Source organism: Desarmillaria tabescens (genome assembly GCF_030435595.1).
Source record: "Desarmillaria tabescens strain CCBAS 213 chromosome Unknown EV420scaffold_11, whole genome shotgun sequence".
In the NCBI taxonomy this organism is placed as follows: domain Eukaryota; kingdom Fungi; phylum Basidiomycota; class Agaricomycetes; order Agaricales; family Physalacriaceae; genus Desarmillaria; species Desarmillaria tabescens.
In genome coordinates this window covers 1,060,834-1,076,009 of record NW_026848310.1, presented here as the reverse complement: position 1 = coordinate 1,076,009, position 15,176 = coordinate 1,060,834, and the positions used below count along the sequence as shown (strand labels likewise).

The following is a 15,176-nucleotide window of genomic DNA, read 5'->3' as shown; positions in this document are numbered from 1 at the left end:
ACGTCTAACCTTCTACTTACATACAGGATCCACAGCCACCGGTGGTCATATGCTTCACCGATCATTAACAACTTCAGGCTTGCACTTGAATCTTGATGGGCACTGCCGCCCTGTGAACTTGTCGATCAACTGAGTTTCGATGGTACTTGCTGCTCACATCAGTTCATCCCTCATGGCAGATGTTCCACTCGTATCATTTCATCTGTACGACCCACAAGGCACCCAGCCATGCTCGGACTGAGTCGGAGTCGGACAGGCTTCTTGAACCCACCGAGCGCCATTGCTGAGCGCTTCCTCCTTCCTTCCTTCCCCTCCTTTCTTCTGGGCTTCGACTTTTTCTGCCTCGAGCCTTGATGGCTTCTTTAAATTTGACAGGTATGCCTCTGGTTCATACACTCAAGTCGTGTTTCTTATTTGGCTGCAGTCGAGGACGGTTCGCCTTTGATTTTTTACGACCCTGCGGGTGCTTGGACCGACTCCCCAAATGATGATTCTCTTCTATTTGCAAGTTTGCTTCCATCTGTTGAAACCCTTTTCTGACATACATAATTTAACAGAACTACTCTGGCATGTCTTTGCACACCACCTCTACGGAGGGCGCAACAGCTACGATATCTTTTCACGGCACATATGGATGCCTTCATCTGCTCCGAGCCTTTACTTATATACGCTCCAGGTACCGGTCTAACCATTTATGGTGGACATAGACCTACTTACGGGACTTATACTGTATCTCTGGACGGACAAGGCCTTTCCAAAGGAAATGCTAGCGATATCCAAGCTTCGAGTACACAACTGTTAGCGACTATCTCTGGTTTACCTGACGGCAATCATACCGCCGTTATCACCAACATTGGCCCGGCCATCGATATCGATTATGCTATTATTGAATGTCAGATAGGATCTGGGTACGCAAGGAATTAATATTTATTCTCGTGTGATACTTATCCTTCACTTAGCTCTGAGCTCATCACGACTGTATACGATGATAGTGACTCCCACATTTCTTACCTCCCTTCAGACTCTGATTGGATAGTCAACAACAAACCCACTTTCATGAACGGAACCTTACAGTTTGTCTGTTTTTTTTAACCCGACCGCCCAGAATTTCACACTATTTTTAGTTTTACCAACGTTACGGATGCTAGTGCATCGATTTATTTCGCGGGGGATGCAGTTGCACTCTATGGTACCGTCTCACCGGATCACGCAAACATTCGAGTTTCGTTAGATGGGCGGGAGACCACATTTTCTGGTGGATCGAATGGTGTTGTATCTTCGCTGCACTCCCAGGTACATAGGATATTAGATTCTTTAGTCAATGCAATTGCTCATGTCAAGTCTGCAGGTTCTTTTGGTAGGGAACTCTTAGTTCTCCCTAATATAATGCGCTAACGCTACTCTTCCAGTACTCTTTTAACGGTCTTGGACCAGAGAATCATACGCTCACCGTCTCTGCGGACCAGGAACCAAATACTGGACCGTTTATCGACATCGATGCCATTATCGTTTACTCTTCTAACGGAACTAACAGCGACGGTGAGGCTGTCAATGGGGCCCGTCAGCCTGTTGCATCGTCTTTGTTCGTAATCTCTTCTGGCACGTTTGTCCTGAATCAATACTCTTTATAGGTCAAGCGGTGCCTCTCTACCAGACAGAAAGAGCGTTGGAACTAGGGCAATTGTTGGCGCGGTTCTTGGTGGCGTGTGTGGAATGGCGCTCCTTGCAGCCCTTTTTTTCCTTCTGTACCGTCGCAAGCACTTGGCAAGACCCAGGGATGATACCGTCTCTCCAAGCACACCGGACCTTCCTATGCAAAGGCCGGAGATGTTTGAAACTGCGAGGGACGATGATAACACGCCGCTCCGACTTGAGCCTCTTCGCGCCCCTCGTTATCAATCACGGCTCTCCATTGCGCCCAGTTACTACAGTGGTGGCACTGGTGGTTGGGACCACATGTCGGCAGGTCACACCAGAGCCCCGAGCATGGCCTCTGTAACGTCCACGACTCCAATAATTCGAACAGTACCGACGTTGAAGACGCCTCAACCACCAAACCGGTTTGGTGCCGGATTGCAAGCCGTGCGTGATAGTTGTTCGTAGCGATGCTTTGACTGATTGTATCACGCAGATTCCCAAGACCTTGAAAAGTTTTGATCCGATGAGACCGAGAGACCATCCCCAGCCATTTTAATGAATTATGTGAAGCCCTTAATGGCTACTTATTTATCGAGCATATGAGACAATCGCGATAGATTTCTATGCCAATGTACCAATGTGAGCCAAAAGATCCGGGAAAAAGAGCCTAGCAGAGCCTAGGAAAAGCTAGACGCACGCGACGTGGGAGGTCCGGGATCATGGTGGCAACTGCCATATGGCGGTTTCCGAAATTCAAATTCCGACACCTGCCAATCCGAGTCCGTCGCCAACCACCAGTAGTCTTGTCCCTTCGTCTTTCTTCAGTCCTTTCTCATTTTCGAGCTGCGCTCCTTTTGCACTTTCACTTTCTTTTCAGCAATTATCCCTCCTTCTGCTCTTGAAGCTAGTCTTCATTGCTCTTCAAATATTTGCCACAAGCTCTCCCTGTCCGACTCACTCAAGTAGACTCTTGAAGCAAATCATTTCAAGAATGGGGAATCTCATCTGGCATGACCTTGCTCGTTTTATCTCTATCTCTGCTAGCATTTGCAAGTCATTTCAGTTACCGTGTAATCAACCTTCTGACGTATCCTCAGACGCTGTGTGGTCCGCATTCTTTGGGTTATTCTTCAGGAAATTCTTTTGGGACTTTGTTGGAGGCATTATCAGGGATCCAGGAGGAGTCCAGTACGTGGCGATCCTCTGCGAATTGAATGTTTTCTCATCTAGGTCTCAAGGCCTGCACCGGGTGCTGCAGTATTCATCAGTCTCATTGTCAAGGCGCCGGTCATTCAGATTTTCACCATGATTATTGGTGCTTTCTTGATAGTCGTGGAATTCCCGCTCCCGCAGTTCAAGGCTCTGGCTATCTATCGGAGCTTCGTCTTCAGGATCGTCTTGTTGCTGTTCCAGTCCTTCTTGACGGTCCTGTTCTATCAGGTATGCTGCCACTGCTTTCATGAAGCTCGACTCACGCAGTGACTTGTTGCCAGGGCACAAATGCTAGCTTATGGTCTCTCATAGCTGTGTTTTGTTATACTCGTGCTCAAATGCTTGGAGAGCAAATGGAAGAAGCGAAGCAGAATAGAGGAAAGGGTGGAGTGGCCTGATTATTCGCTACCATCGTCTCCGGTTCATTGGGCAGGAGGAGGGGCCTACTGGTTGGGCATTCTGCTGCCGTTTAGTTAGACAAATTACTCTCCCCATCTTTACCTATATCCGTTTTTCCCTTGTTTGTACTTTGTAAGGTGTTGCAATGGATTTGGATATCCATAGCGTGATCAACAGGCCCTTTCACTTTTACTCTACGGCATCGTCGGCCCTGCTCCTTAGTACCCGACTGCCACCGCATTCATCTTTCTACTCCTCCTTTAAGCCAATGCTTCCCACTGAGATAATCGCGAAGATACCATCCAGCTTCGACAATGCGGTGAACTCGGGAGATCTCCTGTTCTTCCCATCCACCATCCATAAACACCCAGAGGGAGGTGTGGAGGTGTGTCACCCAAGTTCAAAGTACCGAGAATTTGTTCGACCACTCTGCTAGTACGAGATCCGCTTGTGTCCTGCTCTGCAGAAGAAACCACAGCTTCCATCGCCCGACTTCCATACCGCAGATTCGATCCCCAATGATTCGGACGAGTGCCCTGATCCATTCAAACCACCGTATAATCCTAATCTATTTGTTGGTTATCTGAGAAATGAGGATCAAGAGGAGGAGTACGTTGTGTTGGTGAGTCGCTCGTTGCTATGAAACTTGACAATCTGATAGTTCTTTCGCAGATGAACAAATATTCTATACTTCCGGGCCACTTCTTACTAGTCACTAAAGGTCGCCTCCTTCGTTGAACTGCCTAAAGCATGATAATCTAAAACCTCTCTAGAATTCAAGCCCCAGACCTTGCCCCTCGTTCCGGATGATCTCGTACAAGCGTACGCGCTTCTTACGGCAGCATATAAAACGCGACAGAATATGTTCGCATTTTACAACTGTAAGGTCTTCTATTTAGCTTTTGGAAATCCACGAGTTAAATAAGATGGGGGCATATATAGGTGGAAACCTGAGCGGTGCCAGTCAACCTCACAAACATATTCAGATCATCGCCATCGAGAATGAAGATGGTCCTCCGATCGAAGCTTTAGCAAGAGCCGTGACACTGGAGGCGCCAGGTTAGTAAATTCGTTATCTTAATGAGAGAAGATACCCATAAAATATTATGATAGACAAGCCCTTCTCTTTGACATCATTACCCTATGCGAACCACGTCTTCCGCTTTCCTCAACGTTTTTCGTCCATGCCCAGGGATAAGATCGAGCATGTATTGTCTTCAGCGTTCCTTTCGCTCCTAGATCTAGCGATTTCCACCATCAGACATGCGCCCGATTATCCTGCTGGGAAGCCCTCCTACAATGTGATTATTACCCTGGAACATCTGCATGTTATACCCCGACGAGAAGAGAACTTTGTGCTTCAAGAAACTGGCGATAAACTGAGCGTCAACGCCCTTGGTTACGCCGGGATGCTTTTGGTGAAGAGTGAGAGAGAATTGGAAGCGGTGAAGAGCGAAGGGGCTGGGAAGATTCTCAGAGGGGTTGGACTAGAAAGTGTTCATGATCTTCAAGTTGCAGGCACTTCACTAGAACCAGGAGATGCCGGTACACATCTCTGATACCTCTATCGCGCTTAGGGCGCTGCTAGATATATTTTCCGCGAACGTAGTAACTAAAGACTTCTGTATATAGTACATCTTCCGGAGGCGAATGACCATTGTTTGCTTTAGATCACTCATAGTTCTGATAACTTTCGTAGTTGAGCGTCGAAAACCACAAAGGCTTCAGGGGTATTCTCGGAGCTCATTGATACGTTTAAACCATGTCCGGGTTACATCCCGGCAGTTTTGCTCTACCTATTGTAAGCCATGAATTGCCATGTTCGACTGTATGGAGCTTTACGAGGCTCGAGAGTAGACGGCATCACGCATTATTAGTATCGTTGAATTTGGACTGCTATACAGTTTTCCTCTACTAGGGGTATAAAGAACTTTGGAACAGCATAAGTGATATCACGTACAGGCCATAATACGGGATAGCCCGTTCCAGGGTCTCCGAGGATCACCGTAGACTATTGTGGTTGACACACCGGGTTTCTCGCTAAAAATGTGCCAGGAATGAATGCTGAGCCTACGTACGGATACGTATTTCTCGAATGTTAACTGGTTGTGCCTGCAGACGCGATGCTCGCATTTCTGGAGATGACAACGAATTCTAAACTTCAAGTTGGGGATTGATGCAAGCGTCTAAATTTGGATATCAAATAACGTCATACAAACAATTACCTGTGTTGCAACTTGCCGCTGCCACCCACCGTGGCCAAGTCTGTACTTAACGTGCTACTTCCATGATCCTATAGATTTCTTTTTGTCTACAAACAACTACTACCCTCCATTCCCTAACAAGCTATGCCCGCCCTTGATAGTCCGTGTGTCCTTTTCTCGACCCCAAGGATGCTCATCACCCGTCTCTCCTAGTTGCTACCCGTACCTTCCATTTCATACGCGATGAATCGTCATCTGAAGCCGCTTCTCTGCATGGGTAGAACTCTCCCCTCTATTATCATTTCCAGCTATTGATGTTGTCACCACAGACAAAAGGCCAAAACACCCATTATTGCAGGCAGTATCTGCGGCGGTCTTATGGGTATAGCTTGGATCATTGGTTTCACCGTATATTTCATAAAAAGGTCAAAGAAAAAGAAAGAGAAACGTGCTGTAGAGGCCGGTCTTGCTGCCCCTAAAGTCCACAAGAAGCCAAAGGAGCCAGAAGAACCGATTGTCATACCCCCTGACCCTGCGGTCCTCATCGGAATACGGAAGCCAGGCGAGCACGCTTTCCCCGAGCGGGAGAAATCCTCAGAATTAGAGCGTTTAAACCCGGCTCACTCTCGTTCTGATGTTGCAGTTGTGGCTCAGGATCGGCCTCTCCTTCGTGATGACGAGCGAGAGCAGGCTAGAGACTCAGATTGTTGACGACACCCCGTTGTGAGTTCTTACTTACTATCAGAGCGAGCATTCATCTCATAATCATAGATGGCTTTGGGACAGTGATATCATTTTATTGTATTCTTTTAATGAAGTTATGCCTTGCTTCCTATCTCACTTCTCAGTCGCAATATGCTCCCACATTGGCGGGCTATGAGGACATCAGTTATGAAAATGGATTCTGTTGGCGACCTGACTTACCGCAACATCCCTCGCGTATCGGAATAGAATTCCTCTCTTCACATTCAGCTCCTTCTTGTCCGAAGCATCCCATTCTTTCTTGCGCCTCTCCTGCTCTTCCTCATCGACTAACCAATCAATCGTTCTCTTCTCAGAGTCGATGATAATTGGATCTCCGTCTTTGACCAGAGCAATAGGTCCTCCGAGACGAGCCTCTGGAACAACATGGCCTATGATAAAGCCTCGACTCGCTCCTACGAAACATCATTGACGGTTTTTAGACCTAGAATTGCGCAGCACCTACCAGAGAATCTTCCGTCGGTAATCAAAGCAGTGCTTGTACTTAGACCGGCCCCCGCAAGGGCAGCGGTTGGCCCTTTGTTCGTCAATGTCAAAGAAAATCGGCGAACTAAAAGACAAGCTTCATACCCAGCATCTATTAAGCCCTTTAACAAATGCAGCAAAAAAAAATACTAGAGACACACCTCTGGCATTCCCGGCGCGCCTGTAGAGAAAATCACGTCATTTCAAGATGGACCACGAAGCTCGCTGACACCCACCTTTGGGACCCTGATACCTGAAGATTAACACCATACCCGGCTTGATCTCGCCAGTTTCCAAGGCGGGGAAGAATCCATCAAGGCTATCGTCAAAGCTTAGTAAAGAAGACACTAGCTAGATGAACAGGAAACCTGCCTATCAAAGCATTTGGCCGTGCCCTATCGGATGGTGTGCATAATTCCAAAGGAGGGGAGGGTGCCACATACCTCGAAACGTAGGCCTTCTTTTCCAGTGAGTTTTGCAACGGCCGTCCCGGGTGCAAGGTTGCCTCGGAGGATCGTAAGATGACCAGTCTTCTTGATAGGATTGTCAAGTTTCTTGATGACATCCTGGTTATCGAAAGAAAGCTCTTGAACGTCTTCCAGGTTTTGTGCGAGAGTCTTCCCGGTCACTGTTAGTTGTGATCCGTCGATCAGATCGGTATGGTTGAGCAGATACTTGAGAATCGCAGGAATGCCTCCGACCCGGTGAACATCCTCCATGTAATACTTGCCGGACGGCCTACGGAAATTAGTATGCCACCGTGCCGAGTAAAATTCTTACTTTAGATCTGCGATGTATGGAGTCTTGTCAGAAATCGCTTGGAAGTCATCCACTGTTAGCTACAATGAGGCGAATGTCAACTTCGAAGCAGAGGTTACTGGTGACGAGAGTACCTCAATATCTGCTGCTCTAGCCATAGCTAAGAAATGAAGAACCTGCCGTTATTAGTACCGTGTTACTTCGCGTGGAACAGAGCGAGCTCACTGCATTCGTCGAGCCGCCAAGTATATTGACCATAACGATGGCATTCAAGAAAGATTGGCGAGTCAAAATGTCCCTGATTACCAGTATAAATATCAAGCTAGCCGACGCCTTGAAGTAACATGCCTAGGTTTGACATCATGTTCCAGCAGCTTCTTCAGATACTTCGCTGCCTTGGTACACTCCTGCACTTTCTCTACAGCAGAGTGTGTCATATCGCTTGCGACAAACGAGAAACTACTCACCAGGATAAACAGCAGGCGTGCTCGAAGAGTATGGCAAAGACATGCCAAGAACCTCTAACGCGGAGCTCATAGTGTTAGCGCTACAGAAAGTTGCAGTGAAGACAGTGTCAACATAGCGATTCTTTAACGACGTACGTATACATTCCACCACAAGCACCTGCGCCAGGACAGGCATGACGAACGACATCAAATCGCTCCTCGTCACTGATTTGACCAACAGAAAAAGCCCCTAATCAAGATCGTAAACTCTCCATCTCAGTTCAGCTTAGGGACCACGTACCGTAGGACTCAAAAGCGTCCGAGATGTTGACGGTACCACCTTTCTTATATCCCATGGAAGGACAATCTAAACACAACTGAGCGCTGGGACATACACACGGAAACGGGAAACAAGACACGAACCTACATGTCGCGTTCCCGCCTGAATTGTACCACCATAAACGATGACTGTTGGTCTGTTGTGACGCACAGCAGCCATTAGACAACCTGGCATATTCTTGTCACATCCTGGAATGGATATGTTCCCGTCATAGTGTTGCGCCTTTCTGGGTTCAGCTTTTCTCCATGAACAAACAAGTCATACACACCATAACGACCTATCAGAAGCCCAGAGAATTAGTGCCGGACATCGGTTTTGAAAATAGAAAGAGTCAAGTACGGCTTCGATTGAGTCGGCAATAATGTCACGACTAGGAAGGCTAGTTTCCGGTTATAAATCATAACTGATGCACGAGATAAAGAGGACATACGAATATCGCATGCCTGATAACACGCAGAGTCAGCATTTGGTCCTCTTAGTGAATTGCTGTCAATATCAAAAATAATACCGTCGGTGCCCATCGTCATCCCATCACTGTGTTCAAAGTTCAGAACCTAAAAACAAGAAAAAATCCTCCCTACCTCACGCCAATGGTGTTGAATATCAGTCCGACAAACCCTTCATCTTGGCATCCCACTTTGACATGTTTTGCAAGGTTCAGCTATGGAATTCTGATTCAGTTCAGGATACTTGTTTAAGAACGAAAATAACATACAAGATGGGAGTTGCATGGATTCCCTATTGACGTGATGTCATTGGCCGGGTACTGACAGTACTATTACGAGAAATACGTACCTTCCCACCATATTGGGGAAATTCCGATCTAATGATATGTCATTGTCAGTGCGTTTGGTCTTTGGATGACCATCGATTTAGAATGCCCATACTTGCGGCTTATTCATGTCATCCTCCGTCAATCCGATGGCGTAAACTGGCCCGCATATAAGCACATCTCGTACATAAGCATTGGATTTAAGACTTACGCATAGCTTGCGCTCCGCCTCTAGCCTACATTCGACACCAATGCTCAAAGTCTTGAGATGTTTCATGCGACGATCTTTTACCTTATCCTGTGCGAGATTTATAGCTACAGATGGAGTATAAGATGCTTACTTACTTGAGTTACAGCACATGAAATTCTGTTTATCTTCGCTTCGGCTGTCGAAGCTTTCGGAATGGTATGGCTGCAAGATAATCAGCTACCGATACCTCATGAAAGGAGCTAAAAGTTTGACATTTCGACAGACATAATGCGAGTGCGCAGAGCGGAAAGAGCAGAATATCGTTTCGAAAATAGATTCCGTATTTAAGTACACCCACTTGAGTTCTCGTGATAGCCTCACGTGTGGACCTTCGGACCGCCACGACCAATCAAGGTGGACGCATTTCGGAACTTGAACTCGCATGTTTTTACATTGTAGACTGCACACTGACATTACGACACTAGAAATCGAAACCCTCTTTGCGGAAAGACTCAAGGCTCGTCCCAGCTTTGGCCCGGTCCGCAAGGTCTGCGCGGTCCTAAGTGAATATCAGGAGATCAGATAATATAACAGGTCTGGGGATGGTGCTTGCCATTGACATCAAAGCCCTGCGAAGCGTAAACCACAACTGATCACTGGTCTCTCCGGCGCTCTGCTCTTGCATCGATAAGGCGCTCAGGAAATGTTCAGCAGCTTCTTTGTGTGTACCAATGTTCAAACCTTGGGGTAATTATGAGTGAATGTATAATATACCGTGTAATTGACACTCACAGGCCACTCCCACATTGTATATTGCCCGTGTATACGTAGGCCTTAGCTGCAAAGCCTCTCTATAGGCACCCAAAGCCTCCTCTGGTTTGTTCCCGTTGGATAATGACGACCCTAGTCTGTTCCACAACAGGTAGTCCTGTGGTCTCAGGGAAAGCGCCGATTGGAAACAATCTTTTGCCCTATCGTAGTCATTTGTAGAATAAAACAAAACGCCCAGGGCAATTTGTACTTCTGCTTCCATTGCACCTTGGTTGTGCTGCGTTCGGGCGAGATCCAGGAAGACTTCCGTTATTCGACTGTTAGCATCCCACGCAGTGTGTTGTGTGGCTCGGAATGTATCCTGAGGGACGTGATGAGAAGGGTATCGAGCAGTTATCCAACGAAGGAGCATGGTATGGGCAGCCCTTTCGTACGATTCGTTCGTAAAAGATATCGCGAGGGACTGTATATTGAATGAGTGACAATCAAGTCTATGAAGCCACAACATTACCAGCATTCCAGCACCGGCAGCACCAGCAGCCTCAGCCCTCTTTACTCCTTCCATCAATGCGCGCATGCCAGCTTCTTCACGCTCATCCATGTTACGAGTTTCCCCTAGCAATATCCATGTCTCGTAACCGCCCTCGCCAAGGTCCCCTTTCTGGATAGCGGCTTCTAGGAGAAGAGCTGCCTCTGATAAAGAGCCATTCCGTTCCAGCAGCGCTTTCGCCTCTGCTAAGGGTGAGCTGGTCGATGTCGATGTTAGATATTTGTTGTTAGGTTCTACAAAGGATTTCGGGTCATCAAACGATATCGAAGATAATTTTTCATACCAAATATGTAGTCGCCTAAGATAGGGATCCCTTCACTATCGAACTTGATTGGTTCAGGCCCTACGTTCTCTTGCCGATCGTTTTCCAGTCCCTGTTGCCATGTATTCTCTATAACTTTATTAAAGTCATAATCAAGGTCGCCTTCTCGTTGTGAATTCATTAGCTGATTGAATTCAGCTTCCCATTTGGCTAAATCTTCTTTCGGCGGTGGAAGATCAGAATTTTGAAGATGGTCCCATACCCTAAAATGAGATTGGTATTACTGTACAAGCAACAAAAAGCAAGTGCTGTTCACATACTTTCTGAAATCATTTCCGGGCTCTGCTTGGGTCGGTTCCAGATGTACTTGCTCTAAAGCCTCGTTCAAATCGGAAACATCTTCAACTTCGACAATCCTAGCTTCGGTCGCCTGGGTGGGCACGAGAGAGGCAGCCTGCTCAAAAGCTGCATCAAAGTCGGCATCTCGACTCCTTGCCTTCCCTTTGCCCTGGTCCACCACGTAACTTGAATTAGGGCCTTGGTACATATTCATGCCCATGCCCATGCCATACATTCCCGTCATTTGCGGAGAATACATCCCCAATGAATGCCCATATGACGGATTTTGTTGCACTGCTTTCGTTAGTGAAATTGTAGAACAAAAAGTAGATTGACCTACGTTCTTGTGGTCCAGCAATGCTTGGGGCAGACGGACCCTGCGGAAGGAACTTTGATGACCCAAATTCCATCGCCCAAGAACTCTGAACTTTCTGGGATTCAAAATGTCGCATGCGTGCCTGTTGCTCTGCTACCCATGCTTCATTGAATTCTGGTGCAGCTGGACCAGCCAAAGCAGGTCCGGGGGCGGAGAAAGCGGGTCGTAACGCCGGACCAGCACCATTTGCTTCGAAGAACTGGCGAGCAAGGGCAAGATCTTGTTCACTGGCAGCGGGAGCTGACGTTGTAGGGAGAAATTGAAGCTAGAATTGATCAATTTGGAGCCCATTGCAGGACAGATATCTGCTCACTCTTGATGACGATGGACCAGCAAGACGATCCTAAGATAAAGTTCCATTAAATGAATGTATCGATGATCAAGACTCGAGTAAACGCACCTGTTGCAGACTGCGATCACCGTCTGTATGCTTCAGGACCTGGTTGAGTGGATTTGCAGGCGCAGCGCATTCAGAGCCAGAAATGAGCGACTGGAAGGACATGGTAGGCAGAAGAAGAGATAGTTGGAAAAGAGAACTGATGGAGTGACGGTGAAGTGATATGCCTAAGCAGACCGCCGCCGTGAGAGAATGGGGTAGACTCAGTAAGCGGAGCTTGTGATTACCTGCCCCGCTCCGAATATAGAAACCGAAAGCACCGGTCCGATGAAAGCCGACTCGGGCCAACTCTCAAGTTCTTTGCCTTTACCCACCATGTTGCGACTCGGAGCCGTGCGTTGTGCATATCGCCCTCTGGTCCGTGCATACGCAACTCCAGCTTCGCCGCATGCCCTTGTTTTACTTGAGCATCGTGCAGGTGTCCTGGACTCGGGTTCACTATCTGCCCTCACCGCCGCGACCCACTTAGGTGGTCAAGTTACTGGTCTCGTCATATCAGGTCCCGACGGGACGTCCGTGGTGGAAAAGGCAAAAAAGTGTGTTTCATACGCCAAGATTCTGTCCACTGTATGCTAAACAAAGAGATGTAGACTCAAAGGCCTTACAGGGCTGCTGCACTCGACATCCGAGCTTTATTCAGCACCAGTACCAGAGACAGTCTCGCCCCTCCTTACCGCAGTGCTGGAAAACACGCCATACACTCATGTCGTCTCAGCCACGTCGTCCTTCGCCAAGTCATTGCTGCCCCGCGTAGCTGCTCAGCTCGATGTTCCTGCAGTTTCTGATATCACTTCCCTTGAACACGATGCTGCCTCAAACAGTACCACCTTTACTCGTCCCATCTACGCCGGAAACGCTATTGCTACCGTCAAGGCGCCTTCGTCAATACCCATCAAATTCTTTACAGTCCGAGGGACTTCTTTTGCCGCAGCCCCGTCGGACGACAGTGCAAGTGTAGACGTACAAGAAGTGGACCCCGTAGCTGTTTCAGATTCTCCCACTGAACACGTCAATACCTCCCTGACCAAGTCCGATCGTCCAGACCTCGGTGTCGCGAGTCGAGTCGTTTCTGGTGGACGTCCTTTGAAGAACGCTGAAACGTTCCAGGCCACGCTTTATCCGTTGGCTGACGTCCTGGGTGCTGCTGTCGGTGCTTCTCGCGCCGCTGTGGATGCGGGTTACGCAGACAACTCGTTGCAAGTGGGCCAGACAGGCAAGGTTGTTGCGCCAGAGCTTTACATGGCGTTCGGGATCTCCGGTGCCATTCAACATCTGGCTGGGATGAAGGACTCAAAACTTATTGTTGCCGTGAACAAGGTCCATTTCACGTTGTCTTGCAATTTCATACTGACTAACTCCTCTGTCAATCACTTTTAGGACCCCGATGCGCCGATTTTCCAGGTTGCTGACGTCGGACTTGTGGCCGATTTGTTCGAAGTGATACCTCAGCTCGTCGAGAAGCTGAAGCAGTAAATTCATGTATCAGACAACAATGACTCATAATATTCAGCTGCCCTTTGCAAATCCTCTGCTGGGTCCGTCTCATCTATCCAAGCCCACTGTTTCTCTATAGCAGGTCCGAGTCTAGGATAGTCATCCCCGAACTTGCTAGTGAATTCGTACATTCTTCCAGATTCATAGGACCCACGGAGGACCCGGTTAGCAAGCGGTAGTCGGACATGTTGATAAGCCTCGCATGCAAGATGAAGCGTTGATGACGTAGATTTTCTGAGCAGATGAGCAAGAACGAAAGCATCCTAAGAGACCGTATCAGAATATACGGACAACATAAAAGACAGAAAGTCCCTCAATAGCTTCACCAGCACCAGCCCCTTGGTGGGGCGACATTGCGTGGGCCTTCAAGCAGCCTACCAGATCAGAACAATGTCCTTGGTATGTGTCCGACCGCACGCACCGCATCCCCAACTAAAACTACCCTTCTGTTGACAAAGCGAGGTAAAGGACGTAGATGATGCAACGCCCAACGCGTGGGGGTTTCAATAAGCTATTACTCTGTTAGTCCGAGAAAGAATACACAGTGATGCACGCTGACCTGAAGCATCTCAGTGACCTCCGGCTCCCAGCCAGAATAGCAATCGAGAAGCTCTTGTTGAGAACATTCTGTCACCCACGTAGAGTCGGGATAGGTGGAACCCTCTCTCTCAGGATCAGACCTAAGCGCGACGACATTGACAATGGATCCTTGTGAAATCGAGTAGCTGACGGCATGCTGCAACATGTCGGTGAAGAACGCATATACAGCTAATCACCTGTACCTTGTTTTTACCACAATACTACAAAGAGGCATGAGAATATAATTCAATGATAGGATGAAGGAATCACCATCATTGGTGTAGAGACGGTACGATGAACCACGCCATTAGAACAAAGAGCTGGCACAGGAATGAGGCCTCTGTACGCAATCGTCCCTGTGAATACAGGTTCATGTCCACCTTCTTCAGCAAACATTTGTTTGCGGACGGTGGACTTTATGCCATCGCAGCCTACAAGCAAGTCACAAGTCTCCGTAGTTCCGTCAACAAAGTTCAGCGTTATGGTTTCTGCCCCAGAATCCTCAGAATAGGCGACTAGTCGTTTACCGAAGTGTGCTACTCCAGGAGGCAAATGATTGACCAGGACGTCGAGGAAATCAGCACGGTGAAAACGAATGCATCCGTCTGGGAGGCCTGTCAGAGCAAAGAAAATTATTGGAGGAACATGAAAATCTCACATGCCATCTCGACGAGGTGAAATCGGAACCCTTCTTCAGCCTGGTCAGATCGTCTGTAGTCAAAGCCAACGCCTGCAAAAATCAGCCTAGCACATGTTCTCCACATAGAACCGTTCCCTACCAATTGACCCGTCAGGAGGAGAATGTGCAATACGGGAAAAGTCTTCTGCCAACCCAATGGATTCGAAGATTTTCCATGTCCGCGACCATATCATCACTCCCTTATGGTGTGAAGTATCAGCAAGCGATCCTGGTCCACCAGACAGTGAGGAAGAACAGACGGACAGCACCGATTTCAGCGAATCGACTGGAGCTCTCATACACGTCGACTTGAATACTAGGATCCCGACAGAGTAGGACCGCGAGGCACAATCCACTTATGCCTCCACCACTGAGAATGCAAGATGAGACGTTATTCGTGAAGCGACAATCAATTTGACAGACCATATCGCAACTCTGAACTTGGGCATTTCTAAGTGGCGGGAAGATAACTACTCAGTCATCCCACCATGCCATACTTATCGTTTTCCGTGTGAGAACGTATCAGTGATGGTGAGTGCCTT

At 47.9% G+C, this 15,176-nt stretch overlaps 7 protein-coding genes across 7 annotated transcripts; 4 read left to right on the top strand and 3 right to left on the bottom strand.

The window, feature by feature from the left end:
- Window positions 1–84: 84 nt before the first annotated feature.
- Window positions 85–3,434, top strand: EV420DRAFT_1762598 (uncharacterized protein). Its single transcript, XM_060480706.1, has 13 exons — window positions 85–375; window positions 425–504; window positions 558–624; window positions 677–908; window positions 960–1,073; window positions 1,125–1,293; window positions 1,349–1,357; window positions 1,410–1,582; window positions 1,632–2,082; window positions 2,132–2,150; window positions 2,736–2,826; window positions 2,877–3,078; window positions 3,132–3,434. Exons 1-13 carry the CDS (start codon window positions 354–356, stop codon window positions 3,246–3,248), a joined length of 1,746 nt encoding a protein of 581 aa, XP_060333210.1. The 5' UTR covers window positions 85–353; the 3' UTR covers window positions 3,249–3,434.
- EV420DRAFT_1531502 (ATP adenylyltransferase-domain-containing protein) lies at window positions 3,435–4,926 on the top strand. The gene is made up of 6 exons (XM_060472665.1): window positions 3,435–3,634; window positions 3,686–3,871; window positions 3,922–3,970; window positions 4,023–4,130; window positions 4,192–4,308; window positions 4,363–4,926. The coding sequence occupies exons 1-6, from the start codon at window positions 3,518–3,520 to the stop codon at window positions 4,806–4,808; spliced, it is 1,023 nt and encodes a 340-aa protein (XP_060333209.1). The 5' UTR covers window positions 3,435–3,517; the 3' UTR covers window positions 4,809–4,926.
- Window positions 4,927–5,475: 549 nt separating this feature from the next.
- EV420DRAFT_1531500 (uncharacterized protein) lies at window positions 5,476–6,246 on the top strand. The gene is made up of 4 exons (XM_060472664.1): window positions 5,476–5,613; window positions 5,667–5,730; window positions 5,783–6,176; window positions 6,225–6,246. The coding sequence occupies exons 1-3, from the start codon at window positions 5,598–5,600 to the stop codon at window positions 6,162–6,164; spliced, it is 462 nt and encodes a 153-aa protein (XP_060333208.1). The 5' UTR covers window positions 5,476–5,597; the 3' UTR covers window positions 6,165–6,176; window positions 6,225–6,246.
- EV420DRAFT_1531470 (dihydroxy-acid/6-phosphogluconate dehydratase) lies at window positions 6,247–9,493 on the bottom strand. The gene is made up of 25 exons (XM_060472663.1): window positions 9,461–9,493; window positions 9,339–9,409; window positions 9,290–9,312; window positions 9,209–9,233; window positions 9,113–9,156; window positions 9,021–9,048; window positions 8,941–8,963; window positions 8,807–8,886; window positions 8,679–8,759; window positions 8,565–8,604; window positions 8,309–8,447; window positions 8,187–8,252; window positions 8,042–8,135; window positions 7,907–7,986; window positions 7,788–7,857; window positions 7,665–7,737; window positions 7,574–7,615; window positions 7,461–7,519; window positions 7,124–7,418; window positions 7,053–7,075; window positions 6,917–6,999; window positions 6,838–6,861; window positions 6,661–6,732; window positions 6,378–6,610; window positions 6,247–6,327 (listed from the first exon to the last, which is right to left on the bottom strand). The coding sequence occupies exons 1-25, from the start codon at window positions 9,472–9,474 to the stop codon at window positions 6,298–6,300; spliced, it is 1,812 nt and encodes a 603-aa protein (XP_060333207.1). The 5' UTR covers window positions 9,475–9,493; the 3' UTR covers window positions 6,247–6,297.
- EV420DRAFT_1531462 (uncharacterized protein) lies at window positions 9,494–12,090 on the bottom strand. Its single transcript, XM_060472662.1, has 9 exons — window positions 11,886–12,090; window positions 11,799–11,828; window positions 11,450–11,750; window positions 11,091–11,403; window positions 10,792–11,033; window positions 10,470–10,741; window positions 9,980–10,421; window positions 9,801–9,928; window positions 9,494–9,746 (listed from the first exon to the last, which is right to left on the bottom strand). Exons 1-9 carry the CDS (start codon window positions 11,985–11,987, stop codon window positions 9,669–9,671), a joined length of 1,908 nt encoding a protein of 635 aa, XP_060333206.1. The 5' UTR covers window positions 11,988–12,090; the 3' UTR covers window positions 9,494–9,668.
- A 107-nt stretch (window positions 12,091–12,197) lies between these two features.
- Window positions 12,198–13,355, top strand: EV420DRAFT_1619723 (DHS-like NAD/FAD-binding domain-containing protein; the record flags this gene model as incomplete). Its single annotated transcript, XM_060475510.1, has 3 exons — window positions 12,198–12,418; window positions 12,473–13,199; window positions 13,260–13,355. The coding sequence occupies 3 exons, from the start codon at window positions 12,198–12,200 to the stop codon at window positions 13,353–13,355; spliced, it is 1,044 nt and encodes a 347-aa protein (XP_060333205.1).
- Window positions 13,356–13,357: 2 nt separating this feature from the next.
- On the bottom strand, window positions 13,358–15,083 carry EV420DRAFT_1267154 (FAD/NAD-P-binding domain-containing protein; the record flags this gene model as incomplete). The annotated part of the gene is made up of 10 exons (XM_060467371.1): window positions 13,358–13,639; window positions 13,680–13,739; window positions 13,798–13,887; window positions 13,936–14,112; window positions 14,153–14,176; window positions 14,226–14,560; window positions 14,614–14,685; window positions 14,735–14,834; window positions 14,899–15,004; window positions 15,058–15,083. 10 exons carry the CDS (start codon window positions 15,081–15,083, stop codon window positions 13,358–13,360), a joined length of 1,272 nt encoding a protein of 423 aa, XP_060333204.1.
- Window positions 15,084–15,176: the final 93 nt, after the last annotated feature.